Source organism: Schistocerca americana, chromosome 11 (assembly GCF_021461395.2).
Source record: "Schistocerca americana isolate TAMUIC-IGC-003095 chromosome 11, iqSchAmer2.1, whole genome shotgun sequence".
Lineage (NCBI taxonomy): Eukaryota > Metazoa > Arthropoda > Insecta > Orthoptera > Acrididae > Schistocerca > Schistocerca americana.
Window position 1 is genome coordinate 200,307,958 of NC_060129.1, and position 13,600 is coordinate 200,321,557.

The 13,600-nt window shown below is 36.4% G+C and overlaps 1 protein-coding gene across 1 annotated transcript; it reads right to left on the reverse strand.

Annotated features, from left to right (window-relative positions):
- Positions 1–5,132: 5,132 nt before the first annotated feature.
- Positions 5,133–6,603, reverse strand: LOC124553843 (protein ALP1-like). The gene is made up of 4 exons (XM_047127833.1): positions 6,561–6,603; positions 6,318–6,452; positions 6,069–6,216; positions 5,133–5,984 (listed from the first exon to the last, which is right to left on the reverse strand). The coding sequence occupies exons 1-4, from the start codon at positions 6,578–6,580 to the stop codon at positions 5,211–5,213; spliced, it is 1,077 nt and encodes a 358-aa protein (XP_046983789.1). The 5' UTR covers positions 6,581–6,603; the 3' UTR covers positions 5,133–5,210.
- Between the last annotated feature and the right edge of the window lie 6,997 nt (positions 6,604–13,600).

Consider the following 13,600-nt stretch of genomic DNA (forward strand, 5'->3'; position numbering starts at 1 on the left):
CAATAAATTTCAGAACGTTTTGCAATTTACAGACATGCAGTCTCTCCTCTAAGTATGGATATACAACCATCACCACATCAAAACATCGAAGGCTGTTATAGTCTTGATGTGGATGTGATGAACGATGTATGCATTGGGGAACAATGTGGAGATGCAGCAGCAGCAGCAGCAACAACAACAGCACCACCACCACCACATGCCACTCAAAGCAGGGATGGAAGAAGGAAGAGGCCTGGTGATGTGTACATGAGTGCTGTTGAGGTCATAGCTAATAAAATGTGTGCCACCCAAGACCGCCAACAACCCTCGGCAGAGCTGACTATGGATAGCTGCATGATATTCATTGGTAACCTTGCAAAGGAAATCAAGAGCAATGAAATAAGAATGCAGTTAATAAGAGACCTTGTTAATGTAACAACAGAAGCAAAACTTAAAGATCTGCAGATGCAAATGCAGAACTCGAGTGACAGTGAAATTGTGTAAGTTTGTGATTTTCATAATGTACAGAAAATAAATGGTATTTAAAATTATTTACTTTATTCCTTTCTTCCAAGTTCCCTTTAATTTCCACTAACAGCTTGGCCAACAATATCTTTATTTGTTGTGCAACATACAGTAAAGAATTATGCCAGTCATTGAATTATAAAATTGTCATTCCATTACTTCATTTATGTCATTTACTTATAGCACATCATTTCACTGCCATATGAAATATTGATAAAATAAACGTTTTTTCCCTGCTGTAAGACTTCTATTTATCTCAAACCTGAAATTTTATGAAAGGCTTAAGAGAGAAAATTTAATTGTCTCTGAAAAACAAATTTCAGCCTTTTTTCAGCAATGGTATGACTAGTTACAAATAATTAATCTTCTACTAATGACATAAATTCTATTGAGGTGGATTGATGTAGATATTTGTATAGTTCTTCTGAGATTTAATATGTACATATGTTTACAATGCTTTGTTGAACTGCTTTGAGAAGTCTGTTTTAAGAGTAACCAGAAACAAATGTGAGAAGTGTTGTAAGGTCCTTTGTCCACTTACTGCACTTAACATGAAAATGGAGATTCAAATTTAAAGGTAATATTTCTGCTAATTGAATCAGAAATCAGTTGTTTAGCAAGATCATTTTTATGATTTATGTGCATATCCTCATGGAGATGAACAGCAACTTTACCAACAGTAAATGCACTCTCAAACATTTAATGGAAATTAATGGTAAAAGTCTAATGACAGATGCAAAAAGGGAAACGTAGATAAAGAAAGCTGTAATGTTGACTCGTGAAGTTTCTAATAATCCTAATGTTAGCTGTACTACCAACATATTTCATATTAAACCATTTTTTCAGTTTTGAAAGCAATTTTCCAGGAAGATAAATTAAATGCAATACTAAGATATCAAAGAAACCTTTGTTCATGAAGTATCAGCATCTTCGCAATAAGAAAGTGATGTATAAGAAATAACTAGAACAATTATCAATACCAATTTCAAAATTAAACCGCTAATATTGTTACATTCACTGCCATGGGGTTCCACTAGCCGAGGCAGAGCCTTGGCTATTTCTGCTAGTGGCCACATTGCAGTCAACATAAGAGACTGCCAAATAAACCATATAAGCTATGTCTAGTAAGAATTGTAAAATAGTTCAAAGAGTAAGTAAAACATTACACTGATGCAGGAAAGAGGACATTCAGTGAAATAGAACTTTCTCATTGTCTGAAAGGAATGACTAAAGTAAAATCCCTGTAACATAATTATATACTAGCAAACCCAGAAATGCTGGACAATTGTATAATATGTGTGGGAATTGGATACACATCTTTAGCACCCCTCTCTCCCCATCCTTATCTTACCACTGTATGATCTTGAGCCTTGATTGGAATGTCTCAATATGAGTAAGTGCATCCATTGAGATAACTGGTATACAGGGTATTCTAAAGACTTCTGCTACTGAGTTTTTGAGGACAATAATTTCAATGACATTTCACAATTTTAATCTGCATACGAATAGGATTACAAAGTTTTCTAATCATAACCCACAAGTGCAACTGGCCTCTTTCCTGTAAATATGATTGCTATGATGAAAACTTAGCAGCACATTTAGTATATAATTTGATTGTACATAAGTAGGAAGATTTATGATAGGGGAAACAACTTGCATAATGGTAGACATGCCAGACTATGTTGGTTGAAACACTGTGTGAATAGGTTAAGCTGTACATTTTCACAGCATACCAATTTCTTTCTTGCAGTAACTTTATGCAGAAAACCTTAAGACATTTATAAAAAAAGAGGAAAAATAGCCTATGTCAATATGAATGAGAGTATCAGATAAAAATACAAAACATATTGGTAAAGATCTTGCTATAGACTTTTGGTAACACCCCACCCCCTATCTATCCAGATGTTCATTAGACAGTGTAAAAATTTGAAGCAAATTACCCAAGTACTTTGAGATATTTGGTAACAACATTATGCAGACTTGCCTATGTAGTAGCATAGCCTGCATGAAAGCTTTGCACTCAACTGTACATTTAGATCAGGCTGTTTCACGAGAACAAATTAAAATATGCCGTTTTGAATCCAGTCGATAGTAAGGATTTCTAAAACTCTGAGTAGGTAAATTACTTCAAGAGTATCACCAATAAATGCAGTAGTTGAGATATGTAGCCAATCATAGTATGAATTTCAAAAGCAGCATGTACTTATGTGACAAATAAAAGCAGCTGGAATCTTGTGATATCTAATGATATAATTGTATTTAAGAAATTGAATACAGTTAAAATATCCTGGGATATTTAAATAATACACAGAGATGCAAGTCGTCTGCATGATAAGTAATTACAATAGGAATTTAACATGATAGGAAACAGGAGTAAAATAAGCAGTAACATTTTTAACCAATTCTGTTTATGCATTGTATTTGCCTATTAAAATTTAACAACTGTATCAGAGAAATACATAATGTGACACACTCGTGAATGAAGTCCGCCGTGGCATTTTAGACACATCATCCCGGTATTCACCTTAGCGACAAGGGGAAACCATGAAAACCCAAGTCAGGATGGCTTGATATTTACTTAGTAAACAAATAATCCCATAACATATATAATGGCTACAGTTAGCTCAATCCCCCCCCACACACACACACACACAGTAAAAAATGTCTTTACATCGCTGCTTTGTTCTGTACACTTTTTAAATATGGACACATGAACTGCAACAGTATTTCCTTCAGAACACTTCACAAGCATTCTTGAACGTGAATCCTATCATGTAGTTGGTGTATCGGTAGCTGCATCTGGAACAGAAAATCAGAAACGAACAGCAGAAAATCTCTTACACACAAAAACAGACACCTATTGTCTGAATAGAAATATAGACAATATTCTTGAATACATGCATACTGATTAAGAAAGTTTTATGCAACTGATAAAAAAATGCACATACTTTGTAGCAGCCATCTATGACAACATTGAGACCTCATAAATGCCTAAATATATTCTCAGAGTTGTACATAGTTCTCTTAACCATATATTGCTTCATTATTCTCTTTGCAGTTTCAAACATACATCAAAATTAATAGAAAGTAGGTAATTGTTCTTACACTGCTAAAGGAGGCTAGTGATAGTGTGCCTGAAAACAGGAAGCAAAATTTAAGGCTGTTCAGACCACAAAAATTTTCAGTTGGCCTTCAGTGTAGCATTCCCCTTTCAGTGATGTGAGGAGCTGCCAAAAATGACATGTCCCATCTTGATAACAGGATTAGATTAGGAATGTGCAAGTTGCCGAAGTGGCATCACATCAAAAGAAAGGCACTTCGCCATTGTGCCACACAAATTATTATTATTATTATTATTATTATTGTTATTCAGTTCTCACGCAGAACAGTAGCAAAGTGGTGTCTTCTAGTTACTAGTATTTCAAACGCAAGGAGTCTAAAAATCAACTGGTTTACAAACAGGAGTACAATGAACCAATTTTAACATGTTGTTCTGAGACTACCAACATCATTCTATAAAAAAAAAAGAGGTTATCAAAAAGTAGTAGCAACAAAAATTGGTGTGCAAGGGTAGTAGCTAATATCTGACTCCATGCAGAAACATTGTTTCACAAAGGTTGGGAATCACTGATACAGTGTTAATGGAAGTGGTTAATAGTAATATGGGATAACATCATCCCGACACCGTAAAATACTGTAATCCTGTGCCAATATCTGAAGTGAATAACAGGGGATGAAGACTCAAGACAAAGGTGGGAATAGAAGTATGTCTACCAGTGTGGAGCCAGTTTTCCAAGCAGACTAAAGTTAGAGCACGGTGTAAAGCAGCAAATTTGTGATCCAGAGTTATCACTAAATGCTGTTCCATGTCCAACCAAAAGTGAACAGTAAAACCACATTTGTATTATAAGTTACCTGGAACAGACAGTACTTAAATCAAAGAACACTGTACAATAGGGGTTAAACAGATGAGCCAATCCAACTGTTAAAATAGTAACCTCATATTTTAGAGGTTGGAGCAGGCCCTATTTGGCCATCCTGATTTATGTTACCCCTCATCAAGGTTCTGTCAAGGCCACAACCAACCAGCTGTCCTATCCCAAAAGCATACTTATATGTACACATATATGTATATTTACAAACTATGTCTTTCCATTGTATTATGGTGACAAATACCAGATAATTGTTAGATGATCCTTCGATGAATGAATAAATAAGTAAAATAAAAATAAGCATATAAATCCAAGTGCTATCAATCAGAAAAAAATATTGTGCAGTACCTTACTACCACAAATACAGTCACCACAAAATTATCTTCCAAAACTGTTAATTTGGGATACATAAATGTGTAGTAGGTCTTTCCATACCTTCTTCATAACCATCAAAGAAAAATATTATTTCATAATAGTGGCTCTCTACATGTCCCAGGTAATTAATTGTGGAGCTGTTATACAAAATAAGATCAGATTTTTCCAAGGTCTTGCACAGGTTCCAATCATTGCTTGAGATACATATAAATTTATATTTATCTCTCTCTCTCTCTCTCTCTCTCTCTCTCTCTCTCTCTCTCTCTGTCTCTCTCTCTCTCTCTCTCTCTCTCTCTCTCTCTCACACACACACACACACACACACACACAGAGTCATTATGCCAAAGGACTGAAAATGAAACAATGAATAAGGTAATGTTTCAGAAACATAGTAAACCATTATCTGTTACCTTCCTGAACACACCTTTCCTGCCATGGAACTCTGCCAACAGTATTGAAATACCATGTCAGATGTTGTCTCACTTCTCTTGCACTGGCTGCACTATGATTTGCACCCTGAGTAGCAATGCCAGGAAGACATGGTAATTCATCTACATTTGGCGGGATATATCCTTGAGAGTTTCTGGCAAGTACAAAATTATGTAGCAAACAACACACTTTTGTAATGAGCTCTACTTTGGAAACAGATAGTGGAATAGTCTGCAGCAAAATTCTGAATTTGTTTGACATTATGCCAAAGGCATTTTCCACAACTCTACGTGCTCTACAAATTCTGTAGTTAAAAATTCTTTTTTCAGGTGTCATGTCACGTTCAGGATATGGTTTCATTAAATTTTCCTTTAACGCAAAAGCATCATCTGCCACAAACATGTAGGGAACACAGATGTCACTACCTGGAAGTGGAGACTTTGGTGGCAAATTTAATGAACCATCCATGAGTTTCACGAACAAGGCACTCTCTCTGAATATTGCACCATCATTCATTCTTCCATTTCTGCCAATGTCCACAAACAAAAATTTATAATTAGCATCTACTAGAGCTAAAAGAACTATGCTGTCGTGACCTTTGTAGTTTCTGAATGATGAACCATCAGAGCGCAGAGGCCTAAACTTGACATGTTTCCCATCAAGTGCTCCAATGCAATGCGGGAATTGCCAGAGGCTGTGGAACCCATCTTCTATTACTTTCCACTCGGCAGGATCACGTGGACACTGCAAATTAAATTTTACTTCACAGTCGTGCCGTACCAAGTAGAAAATCGTAGCAAATACTTACAGCATTTATCTCGAGCTTACCTGTATCGCATTATCTCCTAACACGCTTGCTATGGCCATCAAAGTCTCTGGTATCATACGGGAGAGCGTATTGTTCGCTATTCGTGTAGAATAGGCCAAATCTTTGTAAGTGTTTCCGGTCGCTAGGAAACGCAGTGTGACAGCAAGCCTAGAGACGCATATTAAACATGTCTCAGATTGATCGTAAAATTACAATGGATTATAAATAAAAATTAACTTTCTGTTTCGAACATATAATAATGCACTTACCTTTCCCGCGCCGTAATTGCCTGACGCATCACGGTGTCTTTCTTCTGAATCAAAGGCGAAACCATACGAAGCAGTTCTTCAAATACCGATACATCCATTCGAATAAAATTTGCAAAGGATGTGCGATCTTCTATCCTATAAAATAAAGTCGTATATAACAGTCATTATTGGTATATTTATAAACTCAAACAGTAATGAAATGGTGATACTTTTCAAACAAAAGTAGGTGTTATGCGAACTAACCTCAACTCTTTATGAAGCATGGAGAGCACACCTTTCCCAGCGTTTCTCCTCTTAATCCAGTTTTTCGTCCATTCTTTCTTTCTTCTTCTCTCAGTAGCATGTATTTCTGCATCGTTTAGCACCAAAAGAGCTAATAATGCCAGTTTGCTCTGAACATCTGTACCTGAAGCAGCCATCTTCGTTCGATACAACACGCAGCCGATCACAACACAACTAGCTGCCGATCTTGCACCGTGGGAGAGCTTCAGCATGGAAGATATCCGGCTCCCTTCCCTGCAAGCCGGCAGGCATGCACGCCATCTCGCAAACTTGCGGCGAACCTTGCTCCGTGTGAGACGGGCTTTAAGGGTGGATGGTGACAATCTGGTTGGGTGTTGCTGCGCCAGTCTGAGACAGAAATATATGTTGTGTTAGGAGACTGATCTGTAGCACCGACTGATGCCTGCATTAAAACCATATTTATCATACTTTGCTATATTTTAAACAATTTTTGTTACATAAACCAAAGCTACATGGTAAACACAGGAAACCAGTATTAGATAATGGACTAGTGTCTGACAAGCATTATTATGCTTATTATGCAGCAACATGTATTGTTCATAAACTACAATAAATGCAACGGCAGGCTGCTACGTAACTTTTACCAAAATACCTTCTTTTCAATAATCCTTTCCGGCACTTCCATAAAACAGTACTTCTGCTTGTTTTGTATCACGCAGAAAATTTGTATTTATGAATCCTGAACTACGTGACATTATTGCCTATTTAGAGCTAGAAAAGCTGTTGTTCATGGAACACTACTGGAACTCCAATCCAAACTGAAAATGACAGTCTGCCATCCAGATTCTTATTTTTTGTGATTTCTCAAACTCACTTGAGAAAAATGTGCAATGCTAGTTTCCTTCCCTGTTCTCAAAACATTCTGAGCTCATGCTCCATCACAGATGACCTCAATCTCGATGGGAGGTTGAATCCTAATCTCTAATCATTCCAGTCCAAAAGTCCATAGCAGTGTAGGAAGCTAATATTAAGATGTTTGATGAAATAAACAATCACTTATTGGATAGTGTAGGGTATATTACAATATTACACAATGTTCTAAACACATTCTGTTCCAAAATTATTAAAAATGAAGAGAATAAATTTTTTGTAAATAGTCTTCACAGGGTTTCTACTGGATCACATTGTGCAAATTCCACAATATTTCCTTGGAGCAGCTGTCCGACATGGTGGCCACCAGCAAGGTTGAACCACCTGAAGGTGTCAAGACAGTTGCTCTGAGGAAATACTGTGTCATTTGCACAACGTGATCTGGCGGCAAACCCGTGAAGACTATTTACATCACATCCGCAAGGAAAGCTTGAAGAGTCATTTTGAACTTCATGTGGTGCTGATAACAACAGTATAAGCTAAACAATTATGTTAAAATACTTATCACTGCTATTATTGTAGTACGCTATTATCTATTAGTATTGTTTGTATTCTCAATAAAGCATAAAATTATAATTTAAAAATGCCATATATAATAATATATGAAATAAAAAATACACATTTCACAACAATTCAGGCATATAATAAACTCTACAGTACATGAAAAATTAGCTGTACAAGAAAATAGAGAGACTTAAAATAAAAAAAGGCAACATAACTAATGCTAGCAATAATTATAAGCATTTTTCAACTAGAGGAAAAAATCCCAGCATCATATACCGCTATTATAATTAAATTTTAATATTTTTCATTACAGTGCTTTATTAATGCCAGTGAGATCTAGTAATCGTGTAAAAATTCAAACACATCTATCTCGCTGAAAACAGAAAAACTCATTTCACAAACATCTGTATATGTTGCATTTATCGAGTTTTGAAAAAATGCTCCTCAATTCCCGTAGTTCAAAAGTTAGTAGCTCCTTTAATTAAAATACAGTTTCACAACACCAACCATTTTTATATCCTATAATGTTTCTATTCTGATATAGCTGAATTACACAAATTTACTGAATACGGTACAGTTCTTAATTTTTCCATGTTTTGGATTTTAAGGGAAATATTTGAAACTGTAACTTAGGTTAACTTAAAATAAATGGTGACGATCAGAAGCCGGAGAAGTTTTGTTGCACATGAAGTTACGATATAAGAAAGTGGTGCGTTATGCCTTACAAAACCTATCTAACGGTACAAGAAATAATTAGTTCTATACATCTGCTCTGGTTACCTCTATAACTTATTTTCTTTTGTATTACTAATGAAGGTCTCATACTCTTGTAACTGATCCAAAACCACAAAGTTGAGAGTTGCTGACAAAGGCTGAGTCCATAAATTGTCAGACTTGAAGGCATAAAAGGTGGTTGGGCACAAGAGAATGGGCTATTTCAATGGTAAGGGTACACACCTAAGTAAACATTATGAAGTGTATCACATATCAATATTGCAAAAATTATCAAGGAGTGTGTTAATGTAAAGACAGTGGCAGGTTAGCAATTAAGTACTGAGCCATCATCAGTGTATGTATATGTAAGTGGGCTGGGAACAATTAATTATAATTTCGTATGTATTTGTGAATCTTATCTGTCAGCACCCATACTACATATGTTATGGCAATAAACTGGCCATAAACAGCAATACCATGTGCCCTGTTTTCAGTAAAGATGCATACAATGTTATTTTCCAGTGCGCCACCACTGTCAAGATCTCAAATTTTCAGTTCACTACGATAAACGGATGGAGGAGCTTGACATGCTAAGGATCGAAACATTTCAAAGTGATATGCTCTGATGCAAATATATGTTCTCTCTTAACATACCTCAGTGTTACACAACCAGGTAATGCACAACAGTAATCTTGTTTGTGTGCATTACATTTTCCAGAAGAACGAGGAACGGGACAGAGAATACAATGGTGCCCCTCAGCTGCTGGCAGAAATAAATCGTGTGACCTGAGAAGGAATACAGTAGCATTCATTTTTAATTGACTTTCCCCACAAGTGATATCTCAATTAGGGATTAATGCAGTTACTAACATATGTTGAGGTTTCACTGCAACTGGAATCTCTTTCGTACATAGAACTTGTAGCTCATCCATTTCTTACCCTCAAAATGAAAGAGAAATCCAAAAAACCTGTTCCAAATTCTCTACTCGAAGTGTCAGAAGAACGCAATTCCAGTACCTGTAAATGGTAAAGTAAACGGTTTTTCTTGAAGTACACAGTAAATGGTAAACAACATGTGTTTAGTAGTATTTACGTATTCATTATCTTCAATGGTAAAACCCAATAAATCCTCTATGCTGCCCACAACCTGCAATGAAAGTGAGTCTGACGTTCTCATCTGTTGTTTACTGCTACCTGTATCATGTAAAGAATGTGTCAAAGCAAGCAATATCCTTGCAGTACCCCCAGATATTTTACTGTGTTACATAGCGTAAACTCAAGTCCTCATCAAAATTCTTCATCAACAAATTTCTCCTCTATACCCTTCCTGCTATTTGAAGAGTGAAGATCTAACTTACGCAATTCTTGCGTACTGTGTGAATTTGTTTTTAGCTCATCTTTTCATGTTGCTCTCCTTCTTTCCGTGCTTGCTGATAAAAATTGCACCTTATGCAAGATGCTGTTTGTTTGACTTTTCCCAAATTGCTGCCCTTTCTGTGCGTTCATCAGTGAGATATTTGTATTTTCCAGTCGGAAAATTATTATGTTCCGGTTGCAATCAAATTTCAACTTAAAAAGTTATGTGTGTACACATGAAGGAGTGATCATCAGGCTTGAAGTTTGCCTTGGTTTATAGATGCAGGCAATTATGCATTGGCACTTGCCCTACACACGACACATTGAATGTTTTTGTTGTCATGAATATTAGACACAGAATACAGGTTTCGATAAGAAATAGTTACATAGTATTGTACATACTTTACAATATGCTAATGAATTCCAATTTTGTTGGTAAATTGCTAACTATCACACATTTTCTTGCAACCTGTCACCAGCAACATGAAGCAAACGGCTTCTTTTCTTCTTGCATTACTATTTATACTGTTACATACGATTTTTGCTTCTTCCAGTCTATTTCCGTTATTTACAATGTGTTATGGGACATATTTACTTATCAACTTCGTGAATGTATAAAATGTTTCTGTTCTTGTGTACAACATTAGTGCGACTATTTGCTGTTTATTTGTTTCGTTGTGCTTTTATTTGTTCATTGGCGCACGAAATTCAAAATGTTTATTTATATTCAGAAACTTCCACTATGTAGGCTATTGATAATTTTAAGGACTTGTAAATCATTTTGTATTTTTGTTGAATGGAGATTCTCTGCCATTAGATGGCCTGCAAATGTTGAATGTGAGCTGTTACTTTTTAATCCTTCAGTATCTGCTGCAATGTTTCAGTGTGTTTCAGCAAAATTTAGGACGCTGCCTATCATAATATGGAAATTTTATAGTTAACAATTCCAGTTTGCACGTTACTTGTACCACCCATTCCAATACATTGCCTATATTGTTTAGTGTATCTATAAAACATGCTTTAACAATATGGCTTTTACTAACTTGGAAGGTATGATAAAAATTTGATTACTGGGCAGAATGAAACACTGAGTGTGTGTGTGTGTGTGTGTGTGTGTGTGTGTGTGTGTGTGTGTGTGAAATCATTTCTACCAATCACCTGTCATTCCGTATCCAATGAGCTGATAAAATATTTGGAATTACCCAAGAGAATGAGTAGTAGTATTAATTTGTTACTTTGCTATCCCTGCACGTTTGTATGCTAACGAAAATGTCAGAACTACTGAAGTAAACTTTTCGAATGGCGACATTTAAGTAGCCATAAAATAGTTCCAGGTCAGTGCCTATCAGAAATCTGAGTAATGCCACCTTTTAAATCATTTTCTTGAAAGAAAAACACCTGACTATACTATATTTTTCCTTTTGATGAGCGCTGTGAGAGGAAGGGGGCGGTGCTTTGCTGCCGGGTAAGGGTGCCCTTAGGGGTAAATATTTGTACTAGCATGTTCTTCCACCAAATTCAGAAGAATATCATCACAGATTTACAATATTGTTTTTGTAATGGAAGTAAGTGCAGTGTTATATGTTCTGTTGATGTCCATGGTCGTTAGAGGCAGGTATTGATCAGACTTTTTGGGAGAATAAGTGGATGTGGACTTCAGAAGGGACCATATGTGTAACTGGTTTGTTGTCATATTGAACTAAAATTAAATACACCGTATTTCATGCATAGTTGATTCATGTGGGTGAACTGTACTGATACTCATTTTGTAGTCCCTCTTGGCTATCACATGCTACAAGGTTTATCACCTGACTAGTGAGATCTGGAGAACCATACAAAACCTAAATTTGGATGGCCGGTCCAAGAACCATAACTGAGCCTCCCAACTGCTACCAGAGCATGTCAGGCACTACATCACCTCAGTGTTAGCAGAGGAATGGCACAGGGTAAGAATGAAGGGCACCTGGAAGGGTGTGTGTCGACCACACAGAGAAGTTTGTGAAAAGGTGGAGAACAGCTGCTGGAAAGATAGTTCTGATGATGAAAGCAGCAATAATACTAAGAACTAGTGACTGATCAGATACTCACACGAATTCATTTATATATATATACAAATAGGTAGGCCAATTGAATAAGTCAGTGAAATCACGTATAAAAATAACGAGAAACCGAACAATTTTAGTCCATTTGTACACACAAGAAGCCGTCATGTAACCTAAGGGGACAAGTTTTGTTGTCAGGAAACCAACAAAATGTGTGGGGCTGTCTGACAAGTGTTATCTCGCCACTTTCATCCCAGAAGACCCAAAATTCCATTCCTCATTGTGATACAAACAAAAAACTGTAGATTGAGTCTTCTCAGGAGCCACACTACCCTTTGACAATCAATTATAGTACAATGAAGCAAAAGATGGTACATGAAGTATCTGTATGAGACGTAGGATGGAAAGATTATTGAAACAGTTACAGTTTTTGATAAAGGAAGATGGGTGGATGGGAGAGACAAGGCCAAAACCGACAGTTATTTAGGTCAGGATCGAGGGGCAGTAGGTACCGCACAGGCCAGAAAATCTGGTGTTAGGTGGAAGAAGTCGTGAATCAGTTATTAAAATCAAAACTGAAGCGACTAGCGTGTTCGGCCACTTGTTTGTTATCAAGTGGCTGTGAACCTGTGCACTTGGTTTGTTATCATATTTAATTAATATTAAATACATACTATTTCATGCATAGCTGATTCATGTGGATGAATGGTACCGATACTCATTTTGTACTCCCTACTGGCCAACACAAGCATACGAGGATTATCAGATGGGAATCATTAATTACAAGGAAAGAGTTCTGTTTCACCAACGCTATGTAGTTAAACTGCATTAATCTTATGGGATGTATGCGCAGTGTGATTGATTTGTACTTACATTTTCTTGCAGCTACGTATGCTTTGGCACAGATGTGGTCTACTTCAGATGCTATCTAAACAAGCAATGCATGCTTCACTTCGTATTCCTTCCTCTACCCATTTTCTTGTCGTGGCCACGATGTGTAAACCGGTGTGTATTTTCAATAGTAATATATATAAGACATGTAGTTCCAGAAAACGCGAAAATCTGCTTTACAACAAACAATATGCCGTAACTAGTTTTAAAAATTTTCAACGCAGTGGAGGGGGATAACAACAACCGGTATGTAATAAGTTCCTAGTATAAGAAAATACGAACCAGTTCTGTTGGGTCCGTAACTGTACATTCCCAACCTATATATATATATTGATTAACATTATAAGGAGATGCATTACGCACCCCTTTACAAAAATTGATTTTAGGCAGACTCGCCCAAACAAATTGTTCGGGTTAGAATCATGCCTGCAGACGTGAACGTCCACGTGGAATTGTACTCTACAGGTTGTACAACCTAATACTTAAAAACGTTATTGGCAGTGTGCATTGTGAGAACAGCTAGACATTTTCTAAAATCTTGTACAAAATAATCCCTTTTTAGCCTGCCAATGGTTGTATTTCATACAAAGTTGTAGTTTTGTT

Bases quoted from the DNA above. Each gene is read 5' to 3' on its own strand.
- LOC124553843 (XM_047127833.1), bottom strand. From the start codon at position 6,580: ATGCTTCATAAAGAGTTGAG. The intron at 6,217-6,317 runs GTAAGTGCATTA...ATGCGTCTCTAG, and splicing joins GCAATTACGGCGCGGGAAAG to GCTTGCTGTCACACTGCGTT. The intron at 5,985-6,068 runs GTAAGCTCGAGA...TTTAATTTGCAG, and splicing joins TAGGAGATAATGCGATACAG to TGTCCACGTGATCCTGCCGA.